General features: G+C 42.4%; 1 protein-coding gene across 2 annotated transcripts in view; it reads left to right on the top strand.

Moving 5' to 3' along the window:
* Nucleotides 1–17075, top strand: part of crhr1 (corticotropin releasing hormone receptor 1) — a 76736-nt gene that overhangs the window by 22839 nt on the left and 36822 nt on the right. Inside the window, exons 3-4 of one of the 2 annotated variants that reach the window (XM_018764647.2) lie at nucleotides 15411–15470; nucleotides 16911–17030. In XM_018764647.2, the coding sequence (XP_018620163.1) occupies nucleotides 15411–15470; nucleotides 16911–17030 (180 nt within the window). Of the gene's footprint in view, nucleotides 1–15410; nucleotides 15471–16910; nucleotides 17031–17075 lie in introns of those variants that run through there. The other variant, XM_018764648.2, reaches the window with a different exon arrangement.

The raw sequence follows: 17075 nt of genomic DNA, 5'->3' as shown, positions 1-17075 counted from the left end.
AAAAAAAAAAAAAAAAAAACCCCACTTAATTTTATGTAAATTTATCGGTCTTACTTATTCCTCCCCCTCATTATTTATTCGATCCGTCATCATTATTTACTCCATCCCACGTTATTTTCTCTTATTGGAGACTCTGGCCCGAGATGCGATACTGTCAACGCATCTTTGCCCTGGTCGCGTGTGTGTGTGTATGTTTATGTGTGTGTATATGTCTTGTCTACTCTACGCAATGAGCCATTGTGAGCCGCAACCGAATTCCTTGCACGCGTGTGCGTACTTAAATAAATCGGACTCTGATTGTGATGTTCGGAGGGGGAGGTCTGATCGATCCTTATGATTTCCCTCTTATTTGTTACCCGGCCGCCGTTTCCACCAAAAAGCCATCAAGTGACACTTTTCCTTTTAGTTCTCAGCAACTGAGATCTATTCCAGGATACAACAGCAGGCTCCTCGTACGACTTAAATGAGCAACCGGGTTATAAGCCCACATCCTTAAGAAATTTGTGACCCATATCTGTGGAATCTTGCATCCTGCTTCCTCTGATTCTTCCAGTACTTTCCTGCTCCATATCTTCTCTTTGCTGGAGGCCAGACTGCCCTCAATATAGTTTTGGCCTGACAATAAGGCACTCTTCTATCACTAGGTTATCTGTACTTTCCACACCAACTATCGTAGTTCTTCTAGTGCAACTGCTAATGATCTGTCTGTGCTACTAGGGACTGAGTTCTGAACTTGGCCTCTATGGCCTTTCCAGCTGTAAAATCCCCTCTGGTATTTTTTTTTAATGAATGTCTCTACTCTATAAATAAAATAAAAATGAACAAAACATTCCTCGTGGGCTGAGCTGAGACAAACAGCCTTATGGCAATATGCATTCGTTTAATTAATTGCTGCCAAGCATGGGATTTATGGCTAAAACCAAAATGATTTTACTCATCGAACCCTTACAGATATACACTTTAGATTTAGCAATTGCTAAATAAGAGCCAATATTTTGCTGCATTCATGTGGCCATTTAGAAACGATATCAGAACCACTGTATTTTTCAACTCTGGTTTGAGAACAGAGTGGTTTCTGTCTTACATTTATTTATTTAGCACACGCTTTTCTCCAAAGCGACTTCCAATGAACTCTATGTAGTGTTATGAACCCGCACACCTTATTCACCGCGGTGGTTTACACTGCTAGATACACTACTTACACCGGGTCACTCGTCCAGACATCAGTGGAACACACACACACTATGGGTGAACCTGAGCAGAATGTCTTGGGGCTTTGGGAGGAAACCAGAGCATGCAATCACCACACAGACTGAGCGGGGATCGAACCCATGTCCTCTCGCACCACCCAGGAGCCGTGAGATGAGGGAAGAGGGAGAATCTCTTCTGAAAGATCCAGAATTCAGAAAAAAAAAAAAACTTCTAGTTCATTTATAGGCTTTTTCTTATTCCACCGCATCTTCATCGAGTTCCTGGACTTTGACACCCTTGTTTTGGGAATGTGACAGGATACAATCTTACAGAAATGGGATTCATTCAACTATTCAAAAAACACTTAAAGCAGTGATTTGTCCTCCTGTTTAATCCCCCACAACTCAAATTGTCTTACTGATACAGTTGTGGAAAGCAGATCGATTACTCTTTGCCACGCCAGCGCTTACCGGCACAACGAGCTGCACTTGGGAACCAGCCAGGCCGGGAGCATAAAAGGCAACGACGAAACCAAGTCTGACGCGGAACCTTGTTCGCCTTGCACCCAAGCTTCCCATGAGACACTTGCTCTACTACTCTCTGCTCCTTGTCCATCGTTCCTTGCCTTCGCTCCTCGCCCTGTGTTCCCAATTCCTTGTTCTCCGATCCTACCAGGTTGGCTTTCCTGTGTACCGGCCCCTCGCCTTCCTCTCGACCTCGCTTCCTGAATCATCCCCTTGCTCGACATTAGCCCCTCGGTGACCCTTGCCTGTCTGAGACTACGACTTCTGGATTTCCCTAATAAACTTCCAGTTCGCCCTGCTCTTGGGTCCGTCCTTTCTCATCCGGACACGGAACATGGCACTCTTTACAGGCTTGGCAACGAAATGTGTTTTCATACTATGGTCCACAGCAGAAGTTCCCTCTCGAAAAATCGAAAGTGTTTCATTTTCTTCCACTTGAAAAATTAACATCTGATCTGCCCGCAATTGTATGGAAATCTGGAAAATATGGGACCCCTTGTTCCTATTTATGAGTCAGTAGTACGTGACGATACCTGTGAAAGACTGCAACCTGTTGACCTTTTGCCCTTGTTCTATATTTTTACATTTGTTGTATTTATTTACGTGCACAGTGTTGTTCATAAAACTAATAATGGGGGGGGGGGGGGGTCTTAAAACGAGCAGGGATTTTAGATTACTTTTTTTTTTTTTTTTTTTTTTACACAATATTACTCAAAGTATGCCAACAATATTGAGCTGTTGTACAATTTTCTGTGAAAGACAAACTTGAGGGAAGAGCTTCTTGGTAATAAAATTAGTGTCGTGATCCAAGAGAGTAGAAGAACCTTCCAAAGTTGAACTGCTGGGACTGTAAAACCTGACTCTTAAGATATCCCCTGTTCCACACATTCACTGGAAATTAATCTTATTTCCAACAATAACTTGTTCCCAGTCCGGGAACGATACCGGCGTAGACGTGTCAACTCACGATCCTGTATTTAAACGTTTTATTTCGCTGCTAAAAACACACAATTGTGCAGTGTGTCACCGGGGGCTTTTTCCTCTGGTTTTATTCCTTTCATTGTGAAGTTTTTCTTACATTTATTCATCTTCAACATATTATTGAACATCACTAAGTCACTGTCATCGCAACTATTCCAATACTGTACCGTTGTAACCGTGTTTCTTACCGTGTGTTTTTAATCTATGGATCACAACTGACGTACCAAGACAGCAGAAGTTGGACACCTCCAGCTGTCAAAAACATCTCCAGTCATCTCTCCATTCAGTCATTACCTTCAGAAATTCAAAAAAGACATTGACACAAACTGCCTATTCTGTGAAGAGGAATATGAATCTGTTCCACACTTATTCTGGCAGCGCTCATATACTGTCACACTGGCAAAAACTGCTAAATTTCTCCAATGTAAATTTTCATCATCGCAAACCATTGTCACTACTGTGGGGAAAATGTGCTGCTTGGTTTCTGATTGCTGCAACAAGGAAAACAAATAATTTCATTTAATCAATCTAATTTGTTCGCTAAATTTCACATCCACAAATGCAAATTCTCTAATAAGGACCCTCACTTTCTGGTGCTCTCTGATGAAATCAAACAGTACGTTACTACTATCCAAGACTCCACTAATAAAAAAGCAATGAGAACTATTACATTCTAAGTCGTTCAACATTTTCATCTAAACTGTAGTCTGTATTTGTAATTTGTATTTTCCAGGCTCCTTTTGTCTCTCTTTCATTGTATCTTAATACTGATTTCCTACTGGTTGCCGTCTTTTGTACTATTGTGTTGCATTAATTTAAAAAAAACCCCACTTCCATTTAGATTAAAACTCTTTAAAAAAAAATTGTTATGCCAAGACCCATACAATAAAATCTTTTTAGTAAAACCGACACGTGTATAGTGCATCGTGGTTATTGAAATGAAAAGCTGTACCCCACAGCTTTATTATATTATTCCAGTTGCGGGCATTTCTAGCAGCAGCCTTTGGGCTCTACAGTTGAGTCCTCATGCTGACTGGGGGTTGAATGACCTTCTGCTGACCGAGTGGTACTGAGATTTCTGTGTGTCCCACCACACCTTGCACCACCCCACCTCAATCATCTCCATTCACTCCACTCCTCCTCTCTGGCATCTCCTTGCCTGTTCATTGACTTGATAACTTATTTGTACGTTTGGTTACTCTACACGTGTATTTATGTATACATGTCACGTGTTTGTATGTAGAATATATGCTGTATGTTGTACATTGTATACTGCTGCCCTCAAAGCAAATCTCCCTCTGAGATTAATAGTTTCTTTTATTCATTATATGGGAAATTTAGCTTAGCGTTCAAATTTAGTGTCCAGATGTTAATGAATCACCTAAATAAATAGGGTCGGTACAATGTCGTGTGACTCAAAATTTCATGGAACAAGGTAAATAATCGGACCAAGGGTACACACACACACACACACACACACACACACACAACCTGCTTGGGCAAAGAGCAACCAACCACAAACCCAGCATTTAACAATAATTGGCAATTATTAATTGCTGTTTCCACTCTTTGCTAATTTCTAATAATTTATTATCTGCATGAATCTCTTTAATGTTCTAGTCCCTGAAAAAATTGCTTGGACTACTGTTGTGTTTATCAGTTTTGAATTTTCAGTATGTGTGTGACCCAATCTTTTGTGTTTTGCTTTCTTAACAGAACATTTTGCTCCATTATATACTTCTCAGTATGGTCAGTAGTTGTACCAATGGGAAAAATAATGGTTATGCACTGGAAAAATGTTCGGTCAGTGTCATTTAAATGTTTGGTTGCAAATAAGATCAGGGAAGTTTCACATAAATTCAATTTTAGATGTTATCCAGATAACTTTTATCATAAAAAATGCAAAAACGCAAACTGCTGCTTTTCACGATAGCTGGCCTGGAAAATCCTCGTCATTTGTTTTGGAACTGCTCGTATGCCCAGATATTGTGGAAGCACCTACGTGCATTCGTTACTGATCAGTGTAATGACTTCTCGATCCTAATTAAGAAGTCATTACACCCATCAGTAATGACTATACATAGGTCATCCGTTAATTATTCATAATATGTACTCTGAATAAATTATTTAAACATGCACAATAAAGATGTACTATACAGAATTGATCTCTTCTTACTTGAAAAACAGTGATCGTCTTATAATGGGATTGCTGTCTAAATAACACTGTCAGTGCCCTAGAGACCCAACACATGGCCTCAGCCCTTTTAGATCTTGGTGTTACAGATGAACCTGACTGGCAGGGACCCCCCCCCCCCCAGGTCCGTCACATGTCGAATGTTTCTTAATTCCATTTGTCCAACTGTGAACTATTTCAGACTACACTCCAGTTGCCGTGGAATTGAAGTTCGCGGGACCAGATTATATCAGACACTTCTTGCAAATGAATCCCTATTGCTGTCCGACCAACACTTTGTTCAAATTTATAAGCAGCCAGATTTAATTTTTTTCTCGATACCGATTCTTCAGACTACATCTCTAAGGCCACGCTCCGGGAAACGATTAAAGCGCATTTATGAGGGCAGATAATCTCATATTCTGGCCATAAACAGAACTGCGAAAGGGAAAGGGTAAAGGAGCTTAGCAAACTAAACCAACAGTATGCTACTGCTCCCACACTCAATCAGCCTATGAGGCTGAAAACAGAATTCGATTTGCTTGGTGCCCATGAAGTTGAGACACCTATTGAAAACATTCCATGTATTCTGAACAGGAGAACAAAGCCGCTTAACTTTTTTTGCCTGTTGCCTTTAACTGCCACAGGCAACAATTTCAGGACTTTGTAGAGAGAATGCTCTGGTCAACACAGATCTTGTGTCAAGTTCTACACTCCAAAATCCATTAGTGCCCATATGCCTCCGGACACAATTGTATTCATGCTTAAGGTCCCTTCTCTGTTAAGGGACCTTCAAACTAGTCTTGATGGGCTTCTCTTCATTCCTAAAGTGGCGGAGATGATGAAGAAAGTCCACTCCAGGAACGTTTCATGTCAGGATCATTTTCCCCTTGAGTTTTATAAGGTCTCGATGGCTCAGCTGTCTACTCTCTAACACTCAATGTTTATTCAATCATTTCAATCTAAGACACTTCCTCCCGCTCTTTATCAGTCTGTAATTACTGAAAATCAAAGACCCTTTTAGCCTGTCGCTTCCATCACCCCAAGTCTTTCCTTATCGATGTTGAAGTCTAAGCTAAAACTCAAGAATATTCAAAGCTGTTCTTCCTTCAGTTACCGTACCAGATCAAACCAGACTAACAAAGGAAAGGCATTCCTTATTCAATATTCAACATCTGCTTAGGATCTTGTATTAAGGGCTGTATGTAACACCCAATGTTCTTATATCAATGGATGCAGACAAAGTGTTCAGCTGTATAGAAAGGATTTATCCGTTCTACTGCCTGGAGAAGTTCTTTCTTTATCTCATGGATTAAACTGTATAGTTCTCCTGTAGCCTCTGTTTGAACTATAATTTTGCATGTATTTCATTATATGGGAAAAGGCTGTCCTCTGTACTCACTTCTGCTGACCTTTGCAATCATAGTAGTCGCAATACCATCACATGATAAACAAATAGTCCAAGGAGTGGTTCAGAAGGGTTCAGAAGGTTTCCTTGCATGCTGACAATCTCTTACAGTGTATATCGAATTCTTCCGTCTATCTCTAATGTTATCGAAGGTGGTCAGGGTGTAATCAGTTTAAATAAGGGTGAGTTACTACCCATCAAAGTTATTGCAGCAGATCTGAATTTCTTGACATTTATCTATATGCCCAAGTAGATGATCTCAGTTTTACAAATCAGAAGGGGTAATGAGAAATGGCAAGGACCACTTCAGTAATCATTTTCCAGACCTGCTAGATCGAGTGAAATTTGACTTAGCCTGCTGGTCAAGTCTGTCACTATCTATGGTCAGCCACATCAGTGGCATCAAGATGAATATTCTTCCCAAATTCCTCTTTTTGTTATGATGTATCCCTTCCAAAGCACTGATTCCAAGATTTCCTCGTTCATCTGTAACTAAAAATTTCATCCTATGCATAGATCTTTCCTTCAAACAACCAAACAAATGGGAGGTTTGGCTTTTTGTTCTACTATTGGGCTGTAAGCATCCATTGTATCAGCTACTAGCGCCAATACCATTTACAACATACCAGGCCAGCCTGCGTCCGTACTCAACTCAGTGGATCCACTCCACTCCTGGCCCCAGCACGTGCCGCTCTCCCTCTCCACAGGACCCATTATAGCTCCATTCATGTAGTAACAAATATTCTGAAAATTTGAGCTCAGTTCAAAAAACATTTCAGTTTCCGTTCATTTTCCACATATTCTCCCAGTACCACAAACCACAATGCCCACTTTACCACGCATTGATCCACACACGGTCACTTAATCACCTTTCTACCGGCACATTATCTCATTCTGAAGTTTTGGAAAAATGGTGCCTCTTTCTCATTTACATTGGGTCAGAGACTTGATGGATTTTTTCTGATGCTTGAAAAGATTAGACATACATATGCAGGACTCCTCCATGGAATTGTTTGGTATTTGCCAATGTCTGTCCTCATACATTGAAAACACAGATTTGTCAGACCCAGGAGATACTTAGATATGCTTTCCACTACAACCTGGAATCAGAAAATTTTTATTCATATTTCTCACTCCTTGTTTATCCGATTATGCAGTTTTTCCTTTATTTTCATATTTTTCACTTGTCAGTTGTTATTTACACTTAGTGTGCCTGGGAGGGTTGGGGACTGTTTTTGTATAAAGTGTTATGAACTGTAAATTTTCTCTGTGTCAGTAGCTGTGTTTCACCTCTTGTAAAATGTTAATTTTTGTTTTTTTTTTTTTTTTTTTTTAAAAAAAAAGCACATACTGCCAACTTTTTTATGAAAAGTTCCCAATTTCATCTCATTTTGTTCTCATGTTTGGGTACTGTGTTTTTCTTGTTTTCAGTTACTGGTGGCTACTCACGCAACTAATAGCAATCGCAAAATAGCAAAACAAAACTGGAAATACTGGGAAAGCTTTTAAAAGGAGTCAGGAAGTGAAAAAGTTGTCAAAGAGGAAAAAAAAATTGTAACAATGCATATTGTAGGAATTGTGAGGATTTCAAGAAATTTTCATCCTTTCATTTCTCCTTACTGACGTTTTATCCAATAACAATTGTGTGACATACGTGTATAGGTCTAAACTGAATTAGACTTTAGAGGCATTGTGAGGCCGACCGAGTAAAGGCATATTTGGGTTGTGTTGGTTTCAAGGGGTGGACAACAGTGGTGGGTGGAGTTACTTATTTTTTGTTCCTGTTTTTAAATACTGGGGGGGGCGTGGTGGCGCAGTGGGCTTGACCGGGTCCTGCTCTCCGGCAGGTCTGGAGTTGGAGTCCCGCTTGGGGTGCCTTGCGATGGACTGGCGTCCTGTCCTAGGTGTTTCCCCTCCCCCTCCAACCTTACTCCCTGCGTTGCCAGGATAGGCTTTTGGCTCCCCGCGACCCTGCTTGGGACAAGCGGTTTAAGATAATGTGTGCATGCGTGCGTGCGTGTTTTTAAATAAGGCAAACAAAACTCAAATGACTTTCCCTAAAAAAAGAAAAATAAATACTGAGATTCCAATGACAGTGAAGAACACAGGACTAAACCAAACTTAAACTTTTACCATAAAACTCCCAAAGTCCAGGAACACGCTAAGTTCACACATGAGTCGCAGAGTAGAGTTGTCCAACATTTCCCCTCCGAAAGAAAAATCAAACGTTCCCTTCAAGTCCGTCTTCTAAAGTCCTAATCTCTCGTCTCCTCCTAACTATCCCATGCCAGGTTCAGCTGTGGTTCTAAGCAGGGAGTTGGGGTTAAGGTGACGCCAAAAGATCACGATCACGCCAAGATCATGTCACACGTTACAAAGTAAATATGCGCCCATTCAATGAAGCCGAGAGAGGTTTTTACGTTCCTGCCCCACACAAATAGACCCCCCACAAGAGCAAGATTGCTATGATGATTCCAGGATGGGATGGCAAGAGATGCTGTCAGGTAGCACATAGCTGATTGTGGAAACACAACACAACAGAGTTCATCATATAACACTCTTCAGAGTAGAAAGACTCTGAGCACACTGACAAGGTAACACACGTTGATAACAATATGTATTACACAGTTTCAACTAAACTGAGAACAAAGGAAAAAAATGACGAGAAACTTTGATAAATACAGAATATAAGTTAGTTATCAATGAAAAACTGTCACAGGTACACTCCCCTTTGCATTGTAAATTTCCGGCTTGATTTTCCTTCTCTTATTTATCTTTTTAAAGACTTGTAAAAGAGACAGGTAGCAAATTAAAAGTGACACGCGAACAGGCTATTTCAATTCCGCACGGTAATTAATAGGGGGCATGTGAGTGACGCTGAATGCATCGGAGGTATGGATTTCTGAGCACCCGAGTGTAAACACTCACACGTAAAATACTCGGGATAAACACTTCCCTGCATCACATTTTTTGAGCCTCTATTACAAGTTAATAACTGAAGATGGGAAAACGTCTCCTTTGCAATCTTGAACGAGTGTAGAAGAAGCTCAATGTGCAGTGCGGCCACTTTGGCCATCGGTGGTGAGGATGGCTTGATGTTCCATCCTAAAGGAATAAAAGACTGTCTTCAGCACCCCTCACTTCATCGGGACCGTTGTATTCCTCCTGGGCTTTCCTGTTTTCCTTGGTTACGTAGCCTCTTAACCCTCGTGGTTTCTCCAGGTTTCTCTGCAATGATCCTACGAGGTTGGACTCAGGTCACACGTGGAGTTCTGCAGCCCTGACGCTGCTCTGGAATTTCAAAATGTGCATTTTTTGTCACTGGATACATCCATTTATGTGGCACAGAAAACCCTTTGTGCTGTTGCTCAAAATCCCAGAGAGCTTCTTTATTTATCAAAAAGGCTTCGGCTGCTTTCTCACGGAAAGGCGCATTCGGTGTCGTGAACCTTTCATTTGAATATCAAATTTACTTTGTTTCTCCTTACATGGAAAGGCAGCGTTTTCAGAGACAAGCACACTCGTAGAGGGAACAGGGATGATGTTGTCCAGGGGTTAAACAGGCAAACATCGAGTTTTCGTATTTTCCCCCCCAAGTTCCACGACAAACAAACGGACGGCCTTATGAAACGTCAGGGAATGTCCGCCACTGGATGTCCAACCGAAGGGCGAGCTTTCGTTTTTTAAATTGGCCAATTTAGAAGTCGGGTCAAACAAACAGCACAAAAACAAACACGCCGTCGCCTCGGATACAGAGTTTGCAGATACAGACAAGGTCAGCCTTGCGAGAGGGATGTGGCCTCTGTCCCTTCTGAACAATCTAGACTGTATAGCCATCCGTTGAATCTGAGGAACCGCTTATCCTGAGCTGGGTCCCAGTGATCTAGAGCAAACTCCACAACCACTGGGCACAAGGGATAATTTACATTTATTTAGCAGATGCTTTTCTCCAAAGCGACTTCCAATGAACTCTATGTAGTGTTATGAGCCCACACACCTTATTCACGACAGTGACTCACACTGCTAGATACACTACTTACACTGGGTCACTCATCCATACATCAGCAGAACACACTCTCTCTGTCACTCACACACTAGGGGTGAACCTGAACAGCATGTCTTTGGACTGTGGGAGGAAACCAGAGCACCCAGAGGAAACCCACAGAAACACGGGCAGAACATGCAAACTTTATACATGCCGAGCAGGGATCGAGCCCATATCCTCTCGCACCACCCAGGCGCTGTGAGATAGCAGTACTGCTCGCTGTGCCACCATGCCATTAGAGTCACCGATCCACCGGAACCGCATGTCTTTCGGAGGAAACCCACACTTTTGCATCAAAACGGGCGAACTCAGCACAGACTGAGCGGGGACTGAACCCACGTGGTGCCGGGAGGAGGCGACGCTACTCACCGCGCCACCGTGGACGCATTGCACACCCTTAATGGCTAATTACCCAGACATTAAGTCCAAGTCCGAAGCACGACCTCATTGAAAAGCTTTGCATCTCAGTTCTTTGCCATGCTTTCTTTACACTCTTTTCTGAGCAGAATTTGGAAGAAAATACTCTTGAAGCCTAGGAATGTTATCACTCAGTGGTTGGGCTGCTATTCCTCCCACAATTATTGCCATTTGGAAAACTGTACCACAAAATTACCAGTGGTGTACCACTTGTCAGGCACTGAGTGGTTATACAAAGTAGCATGAGCACCCCGTGATGATGTACACATATCGTGGGGGGTCAAATTAGGGTAACTTGACCATTTAAGAGGACGTATACCTATGGAAAGTGTGGACTTCCATCATTCGCCAACTTCAGCAACACATTTTGCCCTGGATTAAATACACTATTTAATGTAGAGATGACATGTTCTAGCCCATCATTCTCAGCGATTCAGATTTTTCCTCGTTTCAGCTGCAGTAACAAATTGAAGGGTTTCAATTCACGTCGGTGCTCCATGTGTTCATTCTGTTATTGCGCGGGTGTCTTTCAAATCAACACCTGGGGCAGCATTGAATTTTCCAAATGCCCTCTCCTACCTGCTCTGGTTTCGGCTGCAACAGCACGTCCCCATTAAGATCAAGCTGTAATTAACAGTAATACATCGCATGCATTAACACCTGCATCCTCAATGGAGTCGCAAAGTGCGCTGCTCATCAACAATTATTTTAATCATCACAAAAAAATATGAATGCCACTGCACCTTGAACTCAGAAGAGCGACAGTGATTCATCGCAGCTGCAGAATTTCTTTTTCCTTTTTCAGGGAGACTGATGTATTACCTGTGACATTTAAATCCGCGAGTCTGGTATAACGTTAACTATTCAGGATAAATATTTGGAGACATGCAGCGCGTAATGCCGTTAATTTCGGTCCACCTTGAAGAAGAGGCATTGTTGAAAGCCATTTGTCATTGAGAATGTTTGTTAGAGAGTGTCAGGATGAGCATCACATACATTTGCAATTATTCGTTCGGCAGACGCTTTTCTCCAAAGCGACGTACATCTGAGAAATACAATTTGTGCATCTAAAAGAGAGACATAGTTGCAGACGTGTGATTAAGTTAGTTTCTTTCCACTGTATGCACCGATGTCCATCACAGGAGTAACTGCATAAAACTTGGGATAGACGAATCCTGATCACATTCCTACAATTTTTTATTTCTTTTGAGAGACGCAAACATTTATGTACAATACAGGAGTAGCGGCTGTGTAAAGGGTTATCTGGGCACAATCATTAAGTTGTGGTGCATGGACATTTACACCATACGCGAGCTTAATGGGTGAAGCGAGTCTGGAAGAGGTGAGTTTTCAGACCCTTTTTAAATGTGGGCAGAGATTCAGCAGTTCTGAGCGAGAGGGGGAGAGGTCGTTCCACCACAACGGAACCGGAACCTTTCGTGCGCGGGACCACCAAGCGGCCAGATGCGGAAGAGCGAAGCGGTCCGGTTGGGGTGTAGCGGTTGATCAAGTCTTGTAAATGGCTGGGATCAGTTCTGTTGATACATTTGTAGGCCATTATCAGGGTTTTAAATCTGATCCGGGCAGCTATAGGAAGCCAGTGCAGAGAAACGCGTAGAGGAGATACATGGGAAATTATTTTTTTCCAGTTATTCTGCTTTAAATTTCTGCAATTTCCTTTGGGATTAAATAAAGCCCTTACGTGTCTGTTTGAAGTATGAACGCTCCCACCATGTGTCCTGCCCATTAATACATTTCATCTAACAGCTGCAACATCTGCAACAGGCTCACGTATCCCCTCCGTTCCCCCGTTGTTTTTGTAGCTGCTTTTAATTCCGCGTGTATATTTTTATTAGCTAAATTTTATTTGTAAAGTGTTGGTTGACAGCGTGTTCGCCGGACCATTAGCTAATAGGCACTTGGAAGTTTTTAAGTACTCCTGTGTTTCTCTAATGAGCGATTCTGCAAGCGAACGGGCTGGAGAGGCACTAATAGCGGCGGGTGATGGGGGGCAGGTGGTCGGGAGAGCCCGCTCGCCGACATGGCCTACAGCTCGTGTAGGAGGGAGAGCCTCCGCTCGACAGCCCGTGCCCGTGCGCCCATGTGCCGCGTGGGCCGGTTCAAAGAAAAGCTCGCTCGGACTTCCAGGAGATCGCCCCCCTGCGTTCTGCTCCTTAACGAAGGGAGGGATTTCGGGGGAGCCGATGAGGAGCAGCAGGGAAGGTGATCCAACAGCGGACGGTTTGAAGAACGAGGACAGGACCTGCTGGCCGCGCTCCTTTCGCACTCGGTGCCTCAAATCTAATGATTCCGGAGCACAGTCTCTGCTGGGGGCGCGTTTCAGTCCAGCCAAACTTCAGTCTTAACCAAACAGGCATCACTGAGCTCTTGATTCAATTCTAACCGTGACATTTTTGTACATAAGACATGAATTTGTGTTCATATTGATGATAAATCCCAAAGATATGGCCATGTCCTTCATGGGTAGGGCATGGGGTGTTTCAACGCAAAACATTAAAATTTTAATTAATTTAATTTCCCACGTGACATCCTTCCCTAACAGAATATGGTTTCTAAAGAAAATCTCAGAAATGCTTGACTAATTATGCTGAAGAAGATGTACACTTTGGTTTGAGGTGCACAAATGCAGCCAAACAAGCGAAAGGTACATATTTCGCAGTTTCTGAAATACTTTAAGAAAAGGATCTGTGCCTTGTACCACTCAGGTCGTTGTTTCGAATCAATGTAATAAAACTTTTAATTAATTTAATAGTCTGGCTGAAACAAGAACCAGAATTCAGAGCCATTGTGCAAGAATAGGGTTCGGGATCCAGATCCCGTGTCTCGGCAAGAATCTGCACCTGGCCTGTAGCTCTTGAGATGTCTGCCTGCAGATTTACCACGATGACCGCTTCCGTGATTTGCTCGGCACATATTCAGGAACCATATTTGGCGCAGTTGTTGAGGAAATGAACTTTGCAAATATTAGGGGCATCGGGCGGCCTAAACACTCGGGGTTTGAAGATATGAGACCCAGGGAAGAACCTACTGTAGTACCCATGAGTAGAAAAACCTTGTACCAGTAAAGTCCAAGAGTGCTCAACTCTTCTTTTCCATGTCCCTGGATGTAATATTGAAAAAACTTATTTTTGCTCCTCTTTTTCAAGTAGCATATTTGAACAAAACCACCTACTGACTTTCTGGACTGCGCTTATCTGATAAAGTTCGTTTTTTCATATGGAGGTTTCGTCTTCTCTTTTACTTTATTTTATTGCACTTTAGGGCCCTTTAGGGAAAGTGGGTCATATACTGAATTGCAAAACACAAACCGTTCTTTTCTTAGCACTGAAAATGCATCACAGTGAGCAGCACATTTTGGCTACAGGAATGGCTGCCATGCCATTGGGAAGAGTGCTTCAAATTGATTAAATTAAAGTGCAAGGCTATGAAAAGGTGATGATTTTTGATCACCGTCCATTGGAGGCTGCTATTGGACATGTGTACGCTAAGCAGCCGGTGGGTACTTGGTGCAAAGTGCTGCTTGAACAGCATGACCGTCAACGAGGACAAGCGCTCGGTCCTCCAAGCACCCTCCTGTCCGTTCGCATGCATTTCAAGGAGTGGAAGGTTATATTAATATTTACAGATGAACAACTTGTATGGCGACATCAATAATAGAAGGCCGTAGAATCGCACGTGGCTGTAGATGTCCAACGGTACCAGAAGCTGAGAAGCAAAACCCTGCTTCGTTGTTTGTTTTGACCTATAATACCACAGCCAGGTAGCGCTCAAGGGTGTTTCCAGGTGATCTTTACATGTTGAGCACAACAAATCATGAAAAGATTGGCTGTCATTAGAGCTGCTGTGATTTATTCAAAATTCAATTAAATTTTTTAGAGCAAGATATTCGGAACGTCCTTTGATTTCCTTCCCTAGGGGAAAAGAACACCAGTATTTTTTTAAAAAAAAAAAAAAAAGGATTTGAGAAAATTCCTTGAATGACATGTTGGTACTGCTGACGGTACAGTCAAACGCTGGTAAAATGTTCCCCGTGGCAGTCTTGCCTGCATGGAGATTAATTTCCCAGCTCTTGAATTATTCAGGTGCACATCAAAGCATTAAAAGCAGTCTTTGAGGGATGGGTCTGGGTGATCTGGGTGGGGAGGACAGGAGGTTGATGGCGCGGTGAATGCGAAATGTTATGCAAATTTGATTGTACCCTACTAAAAATAGTACTTTGATGAGGATCATGCACAATTTATTTAATGTAAGAAAAGAGCAGGAGAGGAGCATATATTTCAAAACGTGCATGTCAGACACAAATTAAGAGCAGTAGTTTGAAATTTTAGACTGATCGTGAATTCTGGGAAATGCTCCGAGTATTTTTGGATTATAGTCCGCGGGAGCGCTTGCACCTGGCGTCGAGCGAGGTTGGCGAGGCCCTCACACGGGACACCTTTGGATAAAAAAAGAGACGGAAGGTGTGCTGGTGGCGACGGGGCTAAAAAAGCATGTGTGGGAGCATGAAGCTTAGTGGGCATTTATATACACTCTAAGATTGACAGCAGGGTTGGGGCAGGCATTGCTGAAAAGGAAAAGTACTTAATACTTTAATGTGTTACTTTTAAACTTTCATGAAATAATTAACATTATTTTAATTTTTTTTTAAAGCTCGTTCTTTGGCCTCTCTGGCATCATGGAATCTGACTACGTCACCAAGCAACAGCACAGGTGAGGTCTTGCGCATGGGTGCGTCTGAAGTATTCCCACGTGTGTGCGTGCGCGTGCATGTGAGAGAACCTGCTGTCACGTCCACTCCCACAGCACAAGCAACAACACCTGACTCCGCACTAACTCATGAATAATCACTCGCTTCATAAAGACCCTCTTCAGCTCCCGTACCGCTGCGGAATCTCGTTTGGGACAACCGCCCTTCCTCGTGTTACTACACTCTTGCTCTGTCCACGATCTCCGGTTTTTTTGACTCCTTGCTTCGTTCTCTGACTACGTCCACGGATCCTCGTTCCCGTCCCGTTCGCCGATCGACCGACCCTTCGCCTGTCCTTGGTTTTGAGAACTCGCCTCTTCCCTCAACTTCTGACACACAACGCTGCACTTGGGTTCAACCATCCCGGCTCCCTGTGTTCCGCGTGACACCCGCCACTTTCTGAGCTCTTATGATACAGGGACTATATCATATGAGCCCTGCTCTTTCACCATATTCACGACTTCATTATTTATTATTTATTATTCCCCGTTTGCCTTTCTGGTCATTTTTAGGTGGTAATGTGGTATTGCTACCTAGCTGAAAATTTCAGGCAATTCAGGCTTTTCTACACCTGTTTAACCCGAATAGTTAATCCATCATCCGCGAGAAATGAAAAAAACCCACAAAAAACAAGATTTCTGATGGATTTTCAGGATGGATAAATGCTAAATTGGTTTTCAGCTGAATGAGATTGTAATATTTGTCTTTTGTCTGTTTAACGAAAACAGCTTCAGGCACAACTTATCTCAGATGATTCATTAGTTCAAGCTGCCTGGCACTCTGCAGTTGTGCTTTTCTCTCTTTTTACTGGAAGAACTTCAGTTTCGGCTGTTTTTCTGTTTTTAAAATGCAGATACCCAAAAAGTCTAACAGGAAATTTACTAACTTTTTTTTTTTATAAACACTTACCACACAACAGGCAATGGGTACATAAGCCTACATACTGTATTTTCATGACCCAAGTATGCACATGACAACACTTTGTCAGGAGCGTTCCAATTTTTTTGGCCGCGCGACATCACGTGGAAGCGAACGACGACAAATTTAATACACTAAGTATATGATAAAGGCACAAAAATGTTAGATGTTTGGAAGAGCACTAACCTAAAATCTTAGTTGCTGTCTGAAACATACAGAAATACTTGTACAGAAAATAACTCCTCTTATACAAAAAAACTATATACTTGCTGTTATACCAAGGTACCACCAGCACACACAGTAATGTGTACATCATATTATGCAATTAGATAACAAGTGAAAACTTGCGCTGTATAAAAATAGATTTTATTCTGTACACTGGACCACAGCATAATGGGCCAATCTTTTTAATTTATTTTTTATGAGCATGGAATATTGCTGTGTAATAGTGCTGTGTAATAGTGCAAACCGTCTCTTTCGCTCAGGCCTGTTCTGCAACACCTCCATAGACGGCATCGGCACCTGCTGGCCCAGGACCAGCGCTGGGGAGATGGTGTCACGTCCTTGTCCGGAATACTTTTACGGGGTCCGCTACAACACCACAAGTGAGTGTAACGGTTCGAGTCCGTGGGTAACTTATTCAGCCAAAC

The sequence above is a fragment of the Scleropages formosus genome, chromosome 8 (genome assembly GCF_900964775.1).
Source record: "Scleropages formosus chromosome 8, fSclFor1.1, whole genome shotgun sequence".
NCBI classification, from domain to species: Eukaryota; Metazoa; Chordata; class Actinopteri; order Osteoglossiformes; family Osteoglossidae; genus Scleropages; species Scleropages formosus.
Note: the sequence above shows the minus strand (reverse complement) of the source record. Positions and strands in the feature narration are given on the sequence as shown.